This window comes from Mytilus californianus, unplaced genomic scaffold (assembly GCF_021869535.1).
Source record: "Mytilus californianus isolate M0D057914Y unplaced genomic scaffold, xbMytCali1.0.p SCAF_5, whole genome shotgun sequence".
Taxonomy (NCBI): Eukaryota; Metazoa; Mollusca; class Bivalvia; order Mytilida; family Mytilidae; genus Mytilus; species Mytilus californianus.
In genome coordinates this window covers 78,738,557-78,757,315 of record NW_026262701.1, presented here as the reverse complement: position 1 = coordinate 78,757,315, position 18,759 = coordinate 78,738,557, and the positions used below count along the sequence as shown (strand labels likewise).

Here is an 18,759-nt window from a genome sequence, read left to right as displayed (position 1 = left end):
TGCGGGTGTATCCAGCTGCTCTCAGCGAAGCAGTTTATTTTTATATTGGATTACAATTGTTACCCGAATGTGAAAAAGAAAAAGATATTCAAATATTTCAACATACAATATTATGAAAAGCAATTACAAAGGCACACAACTCTTTCTTGATTTTATTATAATATTTTTGTCATTTTTACCATAGGTCAACCTCAGAGAGACCCTGCCCTTAGACTGGCATCAAGTGTCCTTGACAAGCTAGGTGTAGAAAGTATATTACCACCAAATAGAGATGATTGTAAGCTGTTACTGGTCATAATCCATCTAAGCTGCATAGAAGTTAGAATCTCATTAGAGAATCTTACTCCAGATCAGGTACAGTAAAACTCAAATCGATCTTATCGCTATTTTGGAATCTGTGACACTTGAACAGTTCACATACAATCACTTTTCCATTATTGCATCAGATATTTTCTCTTGCAAAATTTTACAAGAACTTCTGTGATGTTCAGTAGTGGTTGGTAAATAGCATATTAAACTCAAGATCTAAAGATGATCGATCAACTAGGATGTATATAAGTTCAAATGTTTTTGTATAATCTTTCTTCTGAATGGAAAGTGTCAAACAAATGACAAACTGAGTGAATCAGGTGAAAATACAGGTTTGCATAAATATTGGGTAGAAAAAATATTGTATGATCTGATAGGTTTACAATAGTTTTCTTTTTAGATAGTTGTTGAGTTAGTGTCAAAGCTTTGCTTTTAGCTGGAAAAAATATCAACACCTTTTTTTTAGGGGTAGGGTGCAAAGCAAACCTTTGATCAACTTGCTATGTTTATTTGGATGTTTGTAAACAAAAGGTAGGTAATCTGTTTCAGTCTGTTTACTATATACTGGAATTTGATTGGACAATAAACATTAACTTCATTGCATGTCAATTTTTTTTGTCTAATCAAATTCCAGTATATACAAAACAGACTGAAACTCCGCCTACCTATTGTTTGCAAACATCCAAGCAAACATAGCAAGCAAGTTGATCAAAGGTTTGCTTTGCATGCTTTTATAGAAGAGCTGAAATAACCTAATATTTATGTGATTGTGATTTGCTAATATATCTGGTAGAAAAAAGTATTGTATCATTTGCTAGGTTTACAATAGTTTTCTTTTTAGATAGTCGTTGAGTTTGTGTTAAAGCTTTGCTGTTAGTTAGAAAATTGTTCCAAGATTCTAGTATATGATTATTCTCAAAGCTTTCAGAACAACGAAGTAACATTTATAAGTAATTTTTCACCCCATAGAGATCATTCGGTAAAATTTGTTACTGTGGATTCATTTATTTTCTTGGGTACCAATTTTCATGGATGGAAGAAAACTTGCAATTTCGTGGATATTTGATTTCATGGTTTTGACAAGTCTGCATAAATTCCTATAGAAAATTTGTTATTCGTTGGACATTGGAATTCGTGGTTCCCAGGTAACAACAAAATCCACAAAAATTGGTAGTAAACAAATAATAATGAATCCACAGTAGTCTGACATTATACCTATGCCTGAAAGTTCGGGGTATATTGTGATCGTTTTATTTCCTTGTCATCCTGTCACATCTTAAACGACAAAGTATTGGTTGATCGATTCTATTACAATTTTCACACAATATCATGGAGCATAATCAGTCAGGGGCATTACTTAAACAAGTTATTTTTCTTAGTTACTTACATGTATATAGGTAATTTTTGTTTTTAAAAATGATTACAATTACTCAATAAAGTTATTTTATATTTCAATGAAAGCATGGACTAAATATAGTTTTCATGAAATTGTTTATCCTTTTATTACATAAAAGAAAGAATTTATTAAATTTTAGAGGAGTATAGAGATAAAAAGTTACTTTAAAAATAATGACAAAAATATTACTGGAATAAGTTTTTTTATACATCTTTGAAAGAATTAGTAATTACAATTATTTAAGGAACATATGCAATTGTTTTTGGTTGCACATTATCAATTACTTTAAGTCTTAATTAAATCCCAAGTTTCTGTCTATTTATATCTGTCTTCCTTCAAGATTTTCAAGGAAAATGATATTTTGATAGTCCCAAGAGACCAATCTTTGACCAAGAAGCTTCAATATGAAAGATAAGTGCGTCGGGAAGGCAATTAGTGTTTCAGGAGGATAAGTATATACGACCGCAAAAAAAATTTGTGGTCGTATATTGGTATGATGTTGGTGTCGTCGTCGTCGTCCGAAGACACATTGGTTTTCGCACTCTGACTTTAGTTTAAGTGAATGGATCTCTATGAAATTTTACCATAAGGTTCAATAGGTTCAATAAAGGAAGGTTGGGATTGATTTTGGGGGTTATGGAACCAACAGTTAAGGAATTAGGGGCCAAAAAGGGGCCAAAAATAAGCATTTTTGTAACTTCCAGACATAACATGTGTGTTAGTGTATGGATCTCTCTGACATTGTACCACAAGGTTCCATATCACAAAAGGAATGCTTGGATTGATTTTAGGGGTAATTGCCTCAAAATTTTAGGAATTAGGGGGCAAAAAAAGGGGCAGAAAACAAGCATTTTTCTAGTTTCATGACAATAGCTTGTGTGTAAGTCTATGGATCTTTCTGAAATTGTACTACAAGGTTCCATATCACAAAGGGAAAGCTGGAATTGAGTTTGGGGGTAATTGCCCAAAACGTTTAGGAATAAGGGGCCAAAAAACAGCATTTTTCCAGTTTCCAGACAATAACTTGTGTTCAAGTGTATGGATCTCTCTGAAATTGTATTGCAAGGTTCCATATCACAAAGGGAATGCTTGGATTGATTTTGGGGGTAATTGCCTCAAAATTTTAGGAATTAGGGGGCAAAAAAGGGGCAAAAAACAAGCATTTTTCTAGTTTCATGACAATATCTTGTGTGAAAGTCTATGGATCTTTCTGAAACTGTACTGCAAGGTTCCATATCACAAAGGGAAGGCTGGGTTTGAGTTTGGTGGTAATTGCCTTAAATGTTTAGGAATTTGGGGCCAAAAAGGAGCCAAAAAACGCATTTTTCTAGTTTCCAGACAATAACTTGTGTTCAAGTGTATGGATCTCTCTGAAATTGTACTGCAAGGTACCATATCACAAAAGGAAGGCTGGGATTGAGTTTGGGGGTGATGAATCATAAGGGGGTTCAAAAAATTGGGGGGGGGGGGGGGGGGGGTTTCTTTAAAATTTTCCATTTTAAATTGGTTATTTCTGAATTATATATAAAAGCAAATAATAATGATATGGTTTGAATAGGTAAATTAAAAAAATTTAAGTTCTTAGACCACATTCATTCTGTGTCAGAAACCTATGCTGTGTCAAATATTTAATCACAATTCAAATTCAGTGCTGTATTAAGCTTGAATGTTGTGTCCATACTTGCCCCATCTGTTCAGGGTTCGACCTCTGCGGTCGTATCAAGCTGCGCCAAGCCGAGCATTTTATTATATTTCATGGGAATAATAACCAGATGACTATGAAAATTTGTTAAATCTAGTAAAATCTGTACGAATGAACACTTATAAAAATAATATTTAGAAAAGTTACTTATATAAGTAATATTTAATATAGCCTCATTTTCAACATTACTTGTATAGGTAATTTAAAAAGTTACTTGTTTAAGTAATGCTCCTGACTGATAATATACAGGCTTAATTTGTGTACAGTTGTAACCTTTGCCTCTCTGAAAAATTGGGATTTAGTAAAACACAGGGATATCTGATTTCATGATTTCTAGTTTTATTTCTATATGTCAAAAAATGTCATGTTAATGTTTTTTTTCAGATAATGACTAAAGCAGATACTTTAGTGTCCTGTTATAACTTATTAGAATTAATAATTTGTCACATGACCTCTGCTCCATCATTAAAATTGGATGAAAACCAGGTTTTACAGCTTCACTCAGCCATGGAAGGAGCATTTAATTCAGTTATATTCTATCTAAGGGAGCAGTCGGAACTTGAAATACAGGTAAATAACAAATCATATTACTGTGGATTCATTTATTTTTGTGGATATCAATTTTCATGGATTATAAAAAAAATATATTTTCGTTGATACATGATTTCATGATTTGCCAAAGTTTGCATACAACCACCCCATGAGAAATGTTTACTTTGTTTAACATTTGATTTCTTGGTTCACCTATACCAACAAAATCCACGAAAATTTGTACCCAACGAATAAAAATGAATCCACAGTATTTGGATGCACAGAACATATCTTCCTGGAATAACCTTCATCATGTATGATCCTGAGCCAAAGTTTGGATAGCCAAAATATATAAAATGTTTGAGAGCATCAAAACAAATAGACCTAAAATAACAGTCAAAATCACTAAGGTCAGCTTTATCTGAGGGGGTTGCAACATTGGTTTTAGCACAATTACATAGTTTGATGAACTGCAAATTCACACAGTTGTATGTTTTATGCATTCTCATCAAGACGTATAAGTATATTGGGATTTATTTAAACAAAGACATACAGGTATAGGTGGATTAAATATATGAATTCCCAATTTTATTTAATTTTTTACAGTGAAAAAGAAACGCAATGCTTTTTGCATCGTAAGATATGATTAGATGCTATGTATTGGTTGATACACTTGTTAAAAATAGATATTATTACTGGTGTTGTTGTGATGTTTTAATGATAATGTATTAACTTGAAATATCAAAACATAAATGTTTCTATTTTTAAACAGTGTTAGAAAAAAGTATTATCCTGTTTGTTTACAGAGAGTAGATCCCAGTCAAATAGTACTAGCTTCAGTTAGAGTATTAGGATCATGGGTAGCAGAGGAGACTTCAGCTCTCAAAGCAAGAGTACAAGAAATTCTACCTTTTATTCTTAAATTATGGTAAGATGTCAGTAACTAATCCTTGATGCCTCACAGGCATCAATCAAAAGTAATACAAATGCATCCATTTCATTACAAATTTGTTTTGGGTTGCCAGTGACAAATATTTAAGAATATTCTTGGTGAGGACATGGAATCAGTATGAATAAAATTGAATGATCAGAAAAGTGAAGAATTGGGGAAAGAGGGGATAATTTCGACTGCAGCTGGAAATAAGATTGTATTGAGAAGGGTCAGAAATTGAGTTTTGTATAGGTCACAAACAAACTGGTTTTTATACGACCGCAAAAAAATTTTTGTGGTCGTATATTGGTATGACGTTGGCGTCGTCGTCGTCCGGCGTCGTCGTCGTCGTCCGGCGTCGTCCGAAGACACATTGGTTTTCGCACTCTAACTTTAGTTTAAGTGAATGGATCTTTATGAAATTTTACCACAAGGTTCAATACCACAAAAGGAAGGTTGGGATTGATTTTGGGGGTTATGGTAATAACAGTAAAGGAATTAGGGGCCAAAAAGGGGCCAAAAATAAGCATTTTTGTAACTTCCAGACATAACTTGTGTGTAAGTGTATGGATCTCTCTGACATTGTACCACAAGGTTCCATATCACTAAAGGAATGCTGGGATTGATTTTGGGGGTAATTGCCTCCAAATTTTAGGAATTAGGGGCCAAAAAAGGGGCAAAAAACAAGCATTTTTCTAGTTTCATGACAATAACTTGTGTGTAAGTGTATGGATCTTTCTGAAATTGTACTACAAGGTTCCATATCACAAAGGGAAAGCTGGGTTTGAGTTTGGGGGTAATTGCCCTAAACGTTTAGGAATTTGGGGCCAAAAAGGGGCCAAAAAACACATTTTTTTCTAGTTTCCAGACAATAACTTGTGTTCAAGTGTATGGATCTCTCTGAAATTGTACTGCAAGGTACCATACCACAAAGGGAAGGCTGGGATTGAGTTTGGGGGTGATGAATCATAATGGGGGTTCAAAAAATTTTGGGGGGGGATTTATTTTTTTTTCCTTTTTTTTCTTTTTTTCCTTTTTTGTTTCTTTTAAAATTTTCCATTTTAAGTTGGTTATTTCTGATTTATATTTAAAATCAAATAATAATGATATGGTAGGAGATACACACCAAACAGGATGTGTAAATTATTATATAATAAGTATTGTGCAATACCAAGAAATTTTCAATTGCACAGTATTGCACAATAGCAAGAAATCTTCAATTGCACAGTATTGCGCAATAGCAAGAAATCTTCAATTGCACAGTATTGCGCAATAGCAAGAAATATCCAATAGCACAATATTGCGCAATAGCAAGAAATTGTCAATTGTACAGTATTGCGCAATAGCAAGAAATATTTAATAGCACAGGATTGTGCAAAAGAAGATACTTCCTATAAATTGCTTATTTCTTGACCAATTTCAATGGGGTTTTATTCTTGATTTCATGGGGTTCTTTAATATGCTGAATATAACCGTGTATTTAGTTTTTGGATTTTGGGCCCCGTTTTTAAATTGGTCCACATTGAGGTCCAAAGGGTCCAAAATTAAACTTTGTTTGATTTCATCAAAAATTGAATTATTGGGGTTCTTTGATATGCCGAATCTAACTGTGTATTTAGATTCTTAAATTTTGGTTCCGTTTTCAAATTGGTCTACATTAAGGTCCAAAGGGTCCAAAATTAAACTTAGTTTGATTTTAACAAAAATTGAATTCTTAGGGTTCTTTGATATGCTGAATCTAAACATGTATTTAGATTTTTGATTATGGGCCCAGTTTTCAAGTTGGTCCAAATCGGGGTCCAAAATTAAACTTTGTTTGATTTCAACAAAAATTGAATATATGGGGTTCTTTGATATGCTGAATCTAACCATGTATTTAGATTTTTGATTTTTGGGCCCCGTTATCAACTTTGTCCACATTGAGGTCAAAAGGGTCCAAAATTAAACTTTGTTTGATTTCATCAAAAATTGAATTATTGGGGTTCTTTGATATGCCGAATCTAACCGTGTATTTAGATTCTTAATTTTTGGTTCCGTTTTCAAATTGGTCTACATTAAGGTCCAAAGGGTCCAAAATTAAACTTAGTTTGATTTTAACAAAAATTGAATTCTTAGGGTTCTTTGATATGCTGAATCTAAACATGTATTTAGATTTTTGATTATGGGCCTAGTTTTCAAGTTGGTCCAAATCGGGGTCCAAAATTAAACTTTGTTTGATTTCAACAAAAATTGAATATATGGGGTTCTTTGATATGCTGAATCTAACCATGTATTTAGATTTTTGATTTTTGGGCCCCGTTATCAACTTTGTCCACATTGAGGTCAAAAGGGTCCGAAATTAAACTTTGTTTGATTTCATCAAAAATTGAATTCTTGGGGTTCTTTGATATGCTGAATCTAACCATGTATTTAGATTTTGGATATTGGACCATAATAGGTGAATGTCCAATTTAAAATTTTTAAGTTCTTAGACCACATTCAATCTGTGTTAGAAACCTATGCTGTGTCAAATATTTAATCACAATCCAAATCCAAAGCTGTATCAAGCTTGAATGTTGTGTCCATACTTCCCCCAACTGTTCAGGGTTCGACCTCTGCGGTCGTATCAAGCTGCGCCCTGCGGAGCATTTTATTTAATATGCAGTAAACTGTAATCCTTCAAACACATGCCTTTGATTTAATATCCCTAATAAGTCTGGACATGACTATGAGGTGGGTGTGTATTCTGCCAAGCCAAAAGGATGTCAAAAGTTTTTTTTTCTTTCTGTTTGATGGTTGATATTTTTAGTCAGATTTAACAAACCAGTACTGCACATACAATTTTAGGAATTAAAATAACTTCTTTCTACCTATTTCTGAAGTAAAGCCATTAAAAAAACAGATATTTGGATGATTATCTTCAAAAAAACTCTGTGGATAAAAAAACATTGAAAAACAAACTAAACAATCTGAAATTACTTACAAAAAAACATCAAGCCTCTTCACCTATATATATATATATATATTACGGATTACAAATGTGTCGAGTTTTGTGATTGGATAACAACACTGAGATGTCAGTATATATTCATGAAACTGCCAGGGTATATACAATGTTTTTACCCCAATTGGAACCTCAACGTCATCATAACACCTGTTACTATGTGACGTAATCTAAAGCTATACAGAACACTTAAAGAATGTCAGAGGCTCACGGAAGGAATATAATGACGTGCATCCGTCAATAATACGTTTTTAATTTAAAATCACGCAATTTACACTCCAAATACATAAAATTAATGTTTTAAAGTGTTATTATAAATTATGACATGAATGATAAAATTATTTTCACAGCAAATTACAAAATCCTTAACGTATGCGGAAAATATCAGGTTGGGTTTTCACTATATTTGTTGTAAAAAATAGTAAAACAAACATACAAACAGTAACAAGAAATCTAAAAATTTGTTGAAAAAATATTCTTAACGAAAAAAAATGTTTATCAAGATGAAGAAAAGTGCATTTATATGAATAACTCAAAACATTAAGAAACACAAAAACATGTAATGAATATATATACTGCATTGGGAATGTTTAACAAATATCTGGTACAGTAACTGGAAAAATACATTAAGGCAGGGGTAATTCCGTAATATATGTGTTATTCAGGTCTCAGACAGGGTATATAATGTGACATTCCCGGCTTAGGGTTTATATTCCCTGAGCCGTATAACATATAATATATGTTAATATTTTCTCTTTATTTTTTTTTATTTTTTAAGTAAGTGTCAACTGAAATGCACAAAGACTAAGAGACTCTCTCTAAAGAAAAAATCTGTAAAATTCAAAAGTGACACAGAGGATCATTCGGAATCAACTTTATCATCAGAATTGGAGTCTTGTACTATCACTCAGGAAACAACAGAAAATAGTATCATTCCACAAAATGTTGACCTCAGCAAGGATAGTAGTGATAATCATAGGGATATTACATCTGACAATGTCAAAGACTCATCTTCTTATCATGTTTCAGATTCAGACAATTCTGATCATAAATGCTTAGTTAATCAAGACTCATTGAACAGTGATTCCACATGTACAAGTAGTGATGAAATTGAAAAGTTAGAAATAAACAAAAGTGATCAATCTGTGTGTTCTAACTCTAGCAGTAGTGGTATGTCAGTATCAGGGGACATTAATATCCGCAATGTAGATTTGATTGGATTTTTACTACCAGGGTTTTGTCACATGACGGCAGAAGATTTGTCCAGAAAGATTTTATTAGACAATGATTTACATTCTGTTTTATCTCTTTACTTTAAAAATTGTGTTGATGGTTTAGAAGAAAAATTTGAAGAGGATATTTTGGTAAGATGTAATTTTGAGAGAAAAAAAATTCACATGCATATATTTTCAACTATTTTAAATGTATATTCCAAAGTTAGAAAAAAAATCTACTTTATTTGGCAAAAACTGCATTTTATTTTATTGATTTCTGACTGGTTAGTGTCCAGTGGCAAAGTTTTTTAAATGCATCTTCTGAACAAATATTCATGTAGTAAAATATAACAGAGTGATTTTTTAAAGATATAGTGCGAAAATACATGGAGCAAACTAAAGTATAAAAATTTTAATTTAATAGAATACAGTCCTATTCAACCACATATGAATGCCAAAAAAATCAGCTTCAGATACATGGCTTTATCACCCAACCATTTTTTTGTACTTTACTGAATAGCAAACTGATCATCTGAAGCTAAATTATGATTTTAGTCAATTCCCATAGCTTTGTTACATTGACAAATAGATTTAATCTCTATTTACAGAGAAGTATGGAAACTTTATGTGGAGTTTTCCTAAACTTAGTTGTCTTGGAACCAGAATTGATAGCAGAGAATGAGGAATTACATAAAGTTACACAAAGTATATTCAAATGTGCAAAACTTATCAGTAAGTACTGACTAACATTTCAATCAGTAAGTACTGACTAACATTTCAATCAGTGAGGACTGACTAACATTTCACACATAATGTGGATTCATTTATTTTTCATGATTGACTTTGATTTTCATGGGTATTTGATTTCCTGGTTATGATGAAGTCTGCATTAAAGAAGATAGAAAGTTTGTAATTTGTTGAACATTTATATTTGTGGTTTACCATTACCCACAAAATCCACTAAATTTGTATCCCACAAATAATAACCAATCCACAGTAGCAGTTGTAAGATTTTATTCAACGAAACCATTTTTTGTAACTTAAGGATGTATTTAGGTCAGGTTTAGGAATTTTTGTCAGATGTTCGGACTCCTCAGAGTCAAAAAGCCAGACATGGGTATGCTGTTTCTGGCGGTGATGTCAACAATGTATTAGTTTGTGATTAGGTCTACTTTATGGTGAACCACTAGTGGTAGGTAAATGATATTTGGTACGCAGTTGTATTAGCATTGGCACATCTCATTTCCATGGAGATTATTTGGCCCTGCCCCCTCAGTCATGGTCTATTGACTTTGAAACTCTTGCTTAGTTTACATGTTTTAGTTTGTGATTAGGTCAGTTTATGTTGAACCACTAGTGGTAGGTCAATGATATTTGGTATGGAGTTGTATAAGCATTGGCATATCTCATTTCCATGGAGATTATTTGACTCCGCCCCCTTAGTCATGGTCTATTGACTTTGAAACTTTTGCTTAGTTTACATGTATTAGTTTGTGATAAGGTCAGTCCATGAAGAATATTTGGCCCCACCCCCTCAGTCATGGTTTATTGACTTTGAAACTTTTGCTTAGTTTACATGTATTAGTTTGTGATTAGATGAGTTTAAGATGAACCACTAATGTTAAGTCAATGATATTTAGTATGCAAATTTAATGGCATTTGCAAGTTTTGTTTCCATGGAGATTATATAGCCCCACGCCCTCATCATGGTTCATTGACTTTGAAACATTACATAGTTTACAAGTTAATGTTTGTGTTTAGGTTTGTTTAAAGGGAACGACTTATGATTAGTCAATGATATTTGGTATGCAGTTGTATTAGCATTGGCAAGTCTCATTTCCATGGAGATTGTTTAGCCATGTACCTTCAGTCATGGTTCATTGACTTAGAATATTTGCATTACTTATGTGTTAAAGTATTGCTATTTTTAATTTCAACATTTGCATTATCAAAATTACTAAAAGGCGAGACATATCTCTGTGTTAACAGTTTATTTTCTACTATACAGGGTAAAATATTTTGCCCCATAACACCCATTTTTCTTTTCATATAAGACTTCAATAGCTCATAAAAGGTCATTTACCAAAATTTAAGCAAATTCTAGATTTCTTTCAATTTGAGACCTAAATAATACCAAGGCAAATATAAGGTAAAAGCCCAAGTCAGCCTTTTCCTGCCATTTTTATGCCCCCACCGTAGCGTTGGGGGCATTAAGTTTTACCCTTGTCCGTCTGTACGTACGTACGTACGTACGTTCTCTAACTTGAGTTTGCCTCAACCAAATGTTATGAAACTTATACACAATGCTTATTACCACAAAACACAGATCAAGTTTGAATTTTAGTGGCATCACTTTAACCATTCTAGAGTTATGCCCCTTTATAAATGGAAAAATTTCTAAATTTTTAGTTTCTGTTCTCTAACTTAAGTTTGCCTCAACCAAATGTTATGAAACTTATACACAATGCTTATTACCACAAAACACAGATCAAGTTTGAATTTTGGTGGCGTCACTTTTACTTTAACCGTTCTAGAGTTATGCCCCTTTATAAATGGAAAAATTGCAAAATTTTTATTTTCTTCTTAATATCAAGTAATTTTTAAAATTGGAGTTATCTTCCTTTGTCCATGATTTTAGTTGAATCAACTACAATCAATGCTTTATACAATGCAATGTTTAATTTTGACTTCCACTGATAAACACAGATCAAGTTGAATTTGGGTAGTGTCACTTTAACCATTATTGAGTTACACAATGCTTATTACCACAAAACACAGATCAAGTTTGAATTTTAGTGGCATCACTTTAACCATTCTAGAGTTATGCCCCTTTATAAATTGAAAGATTGCAAAATTTTTAGTTTCCATTCTGTAACTTAAGTTTGCCCCAACCAAACATTATGAAACCTATACACAATATTCATTACCACAAAAGTAAGATCAAGTACAAATTTTTTGTTTCCGTTTTCTAACTTCAGTTTGCCTCAACCAAATGTTATGAAACTTATACACAATGCTTATTACTACATAATACAGATTAAGTACGAAATTTGGTGGCGACACTTTTACCATTCTTGAGTTATGTCCTTTTATAAACATAAAAATTGCTGAATTTTTTAGTTTGTCTCAACCAAATGTTATAAAACTTATACACAACCATTCTAGTGTTATGCGTGTTTACAAATAGAAAAATTGCCGAATTTTTCGTTTCTGTTCTCTTCTTAAGTTAGCCTCAACCAAATGTTATGAGACTTACACACAATGCTTATTACCACAAAACTCAGATCAAGTTCAAATTTGGGTTGCGTCACTTTTACCGTTCTTCAGTTATGTCCCTTAATAACTATATGATATGCAAGCGGGGGCGTCATCTGTGTCCTTATGTGGACACTATCCACATTTAAAAAAAATTAAATATCTCAAAAAGGAGCTCCATAACCTATCAATATTTTAGCTTATTAGTATCAGTTTTAAATTCTAGATTTTTAAAAAATTTTCCTTAAGAATATATTTCCTAGGATTGCATTTTGAAAAATTTAATAGCCTGATATTAAGCTCAGCAGACTGTTCTGATTAAGTAGATAATATTATTTTTATATCATCTTTTATTCAGAAATGGCATTTAAGTTTCAAGACCACCTTTGTGGGGAAGCATGCTTATACTGTAGTGAAATTTCAAATATTCACATTTCTCTGAATAATAGTCATAGATATAGAATGTGAATTTCCTGCACATACTGAATTTAACAGTTTCATTAGCCATTTTCTAAAAAAAAAAATATTTTCAGAAAATACATAAATTGGAGTAGATTTTAGCAGGGATGTATGTGATTTTTTGTCTTTTTTTTTTAAACTGGATTAAAGAATAATCTCTATGTGCCAACTTTTCATGAGATAATAAAAATACATAAGTTTTTTTATTTGGAACTTCAGATGTAGAAAATCTTTTGATTCCAAGAAACCAAATTAAATTCAATTGACCCTACTTTGCACATGATATTATGATACTTCAACTGAGAGTTACTATAATTGTATTGTAGAAAAGAGCTAATACACAAGTACAGTCTATTGTCAAATATATCTTTTTTGTTATGTATATGATCAGGTAATAAAGAAGATACTTTGACATTGTGGGCCAATATCATAACTCTTGGTGTATTCTTCCTAAGACAGCAAGCACATGTTAAGTGTGAGTATTGTATTGTATTAATTTTTAGTTGTGAACACTTTTTTTCATATAGAAATGAGATGATGTGATATGATTGCCAATGGGATAACTATCTATCAAAGACCAAAGAACAAGGATGTAAACACTTTAGGTGACCGTATAGCCTTCAACAATGAACAAACACATACTGTTTAAAAGGCCTCAGGCACATGGCCTCAGGATGACTAAATGTGAAACAAAAAGAGAAAATCAACATCCTGATTTATACTACCAAAATGAACACAAAAAAAAACAATTATAGCAGACAGCAACCAATAACAACCATTGGATTACAGGCTCCAAGCTTGGGAAGGCAGTGACTGTCATAAAGAAATATACTGATTTTATATGATATAGAGTTTGTCAGTTTTCCTGCCGAAGGTCGGTGGTTCTCTCTGGGCACTCCAGCTTCCTCCACCAATAAAAACTGACCGCCATGAAATAGCTCATTGTGTTGAAAAGTTTTAAGTGGCGTTTAATAATCACCAAAAATCAATCAAACAATAAGATATGGAGTTTCACTTATTAACCCAGAAAACATATTACAAGAAATGATGGTACTTTTAGCAGAATTCATCATTTTTTACCTTGCTAGTATCCATGCCTTAGATATTAAATCCAAGAAAGCTTCATGATTATAAAATAAGAATTGTACAAAAAACATTGGCATAAAGTACTGAATATGAAATTTGTCCTTGTCAATACAACATATTAGAAGACGTTGCAAAAAGTATTAATCACTAAAAGTGTATGGAATTCCTTATATTTGATTCAAAAACTTAACAAAATCACTTACACTTAAAATAAATACACAATGCCATTAAGGTAATTAGGGCCCCGCTGGATCAGTCTGTCCGTCCGTCTGTCTGTTACAAATTATGTCCGCTCTATATCTAGAGAACAGTTATGATTTCAAAATTTATACTTGACATGTATATAAACCAACACCAAAGGGTGTGTCATAATTTATGGTAAACTTCCTAGGTCAAAGGTCAAGGTCAAAAACTTTGGTTTCAGTTGACAACCCCATGTCCAATGATAAAGATAAAAAAATTTTACCACACATTATTCACAGCGGGGCCCACAGAGATGGCTCCCATCTCAATGATATCTAGTTTTTACTGAAATCCATTTACAAATTTATGAATGAACAAATACATAATCTTCTATAAAACATATTCTGGGCAGTAGATATGACTGGGTATTCTTCTACATGTTATATACATTAATCAAGTATTATACTGCTAAAAAAGTAACATAGAGCAAAGTTTTACCCACACACTGATTGTAAGTAATTGCACATTGAATTCAACTCCTTTGTCATCAAAGTTGCAAGACATGAATTATCACCTTTGTAGTACTTTTATAAAGAGTGTTTGATAGTCATTCACTGGATATTTACCAGTATGTAGGTATATTCTTAAGTAGTAGTCCAAATCAGAATCATGCAAAATCTAAATTTTGTGATACACTTCATGAAGGGTTACAACTGTTTATTTTTGTCAATCAGTTGCAAGATCAGAGCAGATGAAAGCCAGGAACGTTTAATATTTTGCATTTCCTGCCTTACCAGGACAGGTAATTGGCATACATTTTACAATAGATTCTATATGCCATTATTGGAGTTCTCTCCCTCAAAATGAGTTTTATAATGCATTCTATAGAATTTATATCTCACCTTGTAAGGGTCCATTTATAAAAAACTATGTATGAATTTCAACATAACTTAATCTCCTTAATAAGAATGAATTACATTTTGCATGATTCTTATATGAACTGGGACTTACTGGACTATTTATGAATGCATATGTATTTAGATACAAATACATGTCTGTATGTAAATATAAAAATAAGAAGATGTGGTATGATTGCCAATGACACAACTCTCAACAAGAGACCAATTGACACAGAAATTAACAATTATAGGTAACTGTGCAGCCTTCAACAATGAGCAAAACCCATACTGCATAGTCAGCTATAAAAGGCCCCGAAAGGATAAATGTAAAACAATTCAAACAAGAAAACTAATGACCTAATTTATGTACAAAATAATGAACGAAAAACAAATGTGATTCACAGCAAAAAACAACAACGCTCTGAATTACAGGCTCCTGACTTGGGACAGGCACATACAGAATGTGGCGGGATTAAACCAGTTTGAAGACCCCAACCCTCCCCTAACGTTGGACAGTGGTGTAACATTTCAACATAAGAACAAACTAAAGGCCATCAAAGGGGGATAAGAGTCTTTCATGAACAGGTTCCCTAAATACAGAGATTCATTACATACATTTTATTCATAAGAAAATGTTGATATATATTGGATTCGAAATGCCCATTGTTGGCGATTAATGCTTCATAGACAGGTTCTTTAGGCAGGTTTGTATTTATTTATTGATTAATGCATGTTTAAACTACTTTTTCTTTTTCAGATGATAAAGATGATCTGACCAAATTTTTTTCCATGGTTGTAAGCTTTATAAAAGCTCCATATACAAGTTTAACGGTAGACAGTGCAGAAGTTTTATCTGTAGCAGAGTTGTATATACCAGTGTGGGATAGTATATACCAGCTCTGGTATCTATGTATTCAAGGTAAGTAGTATGTAAAAGGATGCTGTTTAGATTTTACAGATCACTCATCTATAGTAAAGTTCTGTAAAGTGAACACAAGAGGGTTAACTCATTCATTCTACAGCTGTCATGGTATAGACCTTGATGCTATTTAGGATTCTGTGACACTTGACATATTGAAATTGTACAACAATCACTTCTCAACTGAGGCTTGTGACATAAAAAATTACAAGGAACGTTTTTGGATATCCAATAACAGGGACTAATAGAGGTAAGATGAACCAGTATTGAAAGATTTATAAAATTGAAAAAAAAAGTCCACAGATTTCACTTTACATTCATCTCTGACAGTGAATGTGGATGTCATAAATTACCTTTATCAAAGTTTTTGGCTAAGATACAGTATAAAGTACAATAGTTTGTATGTTAATTATGTTTGATATGAAGTTTCTGCAGAACCTTAAAAGATAAAAACATAAATGTTTTTTTCTTATTTGAGGTAATATAGTGCATTCTTTAAACAACAGTCCTTATTCACTTGTGCATCATCTTATTTTTTCAGCCACAACATCATGTCTGCCTATGTATCCTACCTTAGTGTATGCCATGATGTCTACAGGATTCTTGCCACATATCATTAGACTGTTAAATAAAGTACATGGTAAGGGCAGATAATCAAGACAATCTTTCTATTTTGAGTAACAGATTGGTCCAGTTTTCCACTCACACTTATGTTGAACTAATACATTTGAATTGTATCAGACATTGGGAAATAACTGACAGTTATATATATTTGTTTGTTGAACACTTTCTTCTATTTTTCAAGGAAGGACTGTTTTCTTTTGAAATTTTGAACAATCCCAATACTTAATTGAATAAGAGATACAATCAAAAGTAAATTTTAACCCTGGATATAGAACAACCGAAAAGTACTTTTGTTTTCCAGATCAGTATTTTAAAGTTGATCACATTTAAACTCAACTAAAGCTCACTTATTTCAGTCATTAATAACTTTGAAAAACAGGGTAGGGCAAAATAAGGGGAGATAACTCACATAATTCCATGCAATTTAATGTGTAACAAAATGTTTACAGAAACTAAGTGATATGATAAAAATTTATCAGGGGTAATATGGCATACTTTTGGTAGGCATAGTTCAATATCTGTTAAAAATGTTTTCACACTGATTCTTATTTATTCTATATATATTAATTTTTTTAGGCAGAAATGTAGACGAGGACACCCTCCTTTGTCTGATTGGTGTTATTACATCATTGGTTACCACAGAGGTCAAAGCTATAGATGTTCTCAGGAGTTGTGGTGGAATGGAATTCTCTAGGTATGCTTTAGATTTTCAAGCTGCTTTGGCTGATATTCTTCCACTGTGGAATTATTTTTATTTGTGGGTTGCCAATTTATGTTGATTTCGAGGGTACATGTGAACCACAAATTTAAATGTTCAACAAAATACAAATTTTCTATAGGCTTCTATGCAGTCTTTCATAAAAACATGAAATCAAATATCTACGAAAATATGACTTTTCCTTAATCCACGAAAATTGGTACCCACACAGGTAAATGAATCCAAAGTATATTATTTAAATAATACCGACCATTAATCACTGACCAAGTTATTTCACTTTGATGGCTGGTACTGAACATAAGTAACATCAATATGGAAAATGGTTTCTTGATGATAACTATTATTTGCTACCATCAAGATAATGTTGTAGACTATAACATTTCTGAAACATGTCAAAGTTACATGTAAATAGAAATATAATTTACAATTTAGATTTTTATCTATTCAGAAAATATGGCTCTTGGAAAAGTATATAGCATATAACTGATTGATATCAAAGTAATGTTATTACCAGGTGAAGTGGCCCATGAGAAATGAATTTTAGGTAATTGAATTATACCCCCACTCACAGAGTGGGTGGTATACTGAAATCACATTGTCCATCTGTTCTACATCCATCACTGTCTTAACATAATTCTCAGATTCTGTATAAAGGAATGATTTGATATGTGGTCTGGAACTCCATAATGTTGAATTATACATGGTAGCTGATTATCAGATCTGCATGCAGTCACTTTCTGTTTGACCATACTTTGAATTTTCATAATACACTGTGCTTGGAATATTTCAGCCCATATTTCACAGCTTTGTATTAAGTGATTTGATATTTGGTCTGAATCTTTATGTATACTCTGCATAGTCCCATGCAACTTTTTAGTCCCCTACCGAAGAGGACTTTAGGTTTGCACTCTGTCCGTCTGTCTGTCTGTCCATCCATCAGTCTGGCAAATCAGTTTTCCACACTTTTTTTCTTCGTGCTTGAAGATATTGATTTAATAATTGGTACATTGTTTTATCATGACAAGTTACAGACCAAGTTCGAATTTTGTTCCGGTCTGAAGATTTTGTGCAGAGTTATGGTCCTTGGACTTAGAAAATTCACTTAAATAATCAGTTTTCCACACTTTTTTCCGTCATTAAAGATATTGACTTGTTATTTGTTATATAGTTTACACCATGACAAGTTATAGATTAAGTTAGCATTTTGTTCCAGTACAATTAATTGTTAACCAGTAGGGGACTATGTATTACCATGCAATACTCTCTGAATTCAGGAGAGACCTGAAAAAATCTGCAGTTGACACCATTTTTCTATTTAAAAATAAATCAATTGCATTGACAACCATGGACAAGGCTGCTTATTTGGAACAGGATCATTAACATGGGGACAGGAGTAACTGTGCTTTACAAATACCAAACCACCTTATTTTGTCAATCAGTGGAATAACAAAAATGATCATTAGGCACAATATATGCTCGTCTATTGTTTAAGACATTATGTGTAACCCTTATTTATTGATGTCTAAATATTTTTTTTGGTTAAAACTCGT

The 18,759-nt window shown here is 32.4% G+C and overlaps 1 protein-coding gene across 1 annotated transcript in view; it reads left to right on the top strand.

Annotated features, from left to right (window-relative positions):
- The window catches only part of LOC127701482 (neurochondrin-like), a 40,948-nt gene that overhangs the window by 22,052 nt on the left and 137 nt on the right, over positions 1 to 18,759 (top strand). The window contains exons 10-18 of the mRNA XM_052205358.1: positions 185 to 354; positions 3,792 to 3,977; positions 4,745 to 4,866; positions 8,631 to 9,216; positions 9,675 to 9,798; positions 13,172 to 13,255; positions 15,706 to 15,867; positions 16,409 to 16,507; positions 17,068 to 17,185. Coding sequence (XP_052061318.1) covers positions 185 to 354; positions 3,792 to 3,977; positions 4,745 to 4,866; positions 8,631 to 9,216; positions 9,675 to 9,798; positions 13,172 to 13,255; positions 15,706 to 15,867; positions 16,409 to 16,507; positions 17,068 to 17,185 — 1,651 coding nt within the window. The remainder of the gene's footprint in view (positions 1 to 184; positions 355 to 3,791; positions 3,978 to 4,744; positions 4,867 to 8,630; positions 9,217 to 9,674; positions 9,799 to 13,171; positions 13,256 to 15,705; positions 15,868 to 16,408; positions 16,508 to 17,067; positions 17,186 to 18,759) is intronic.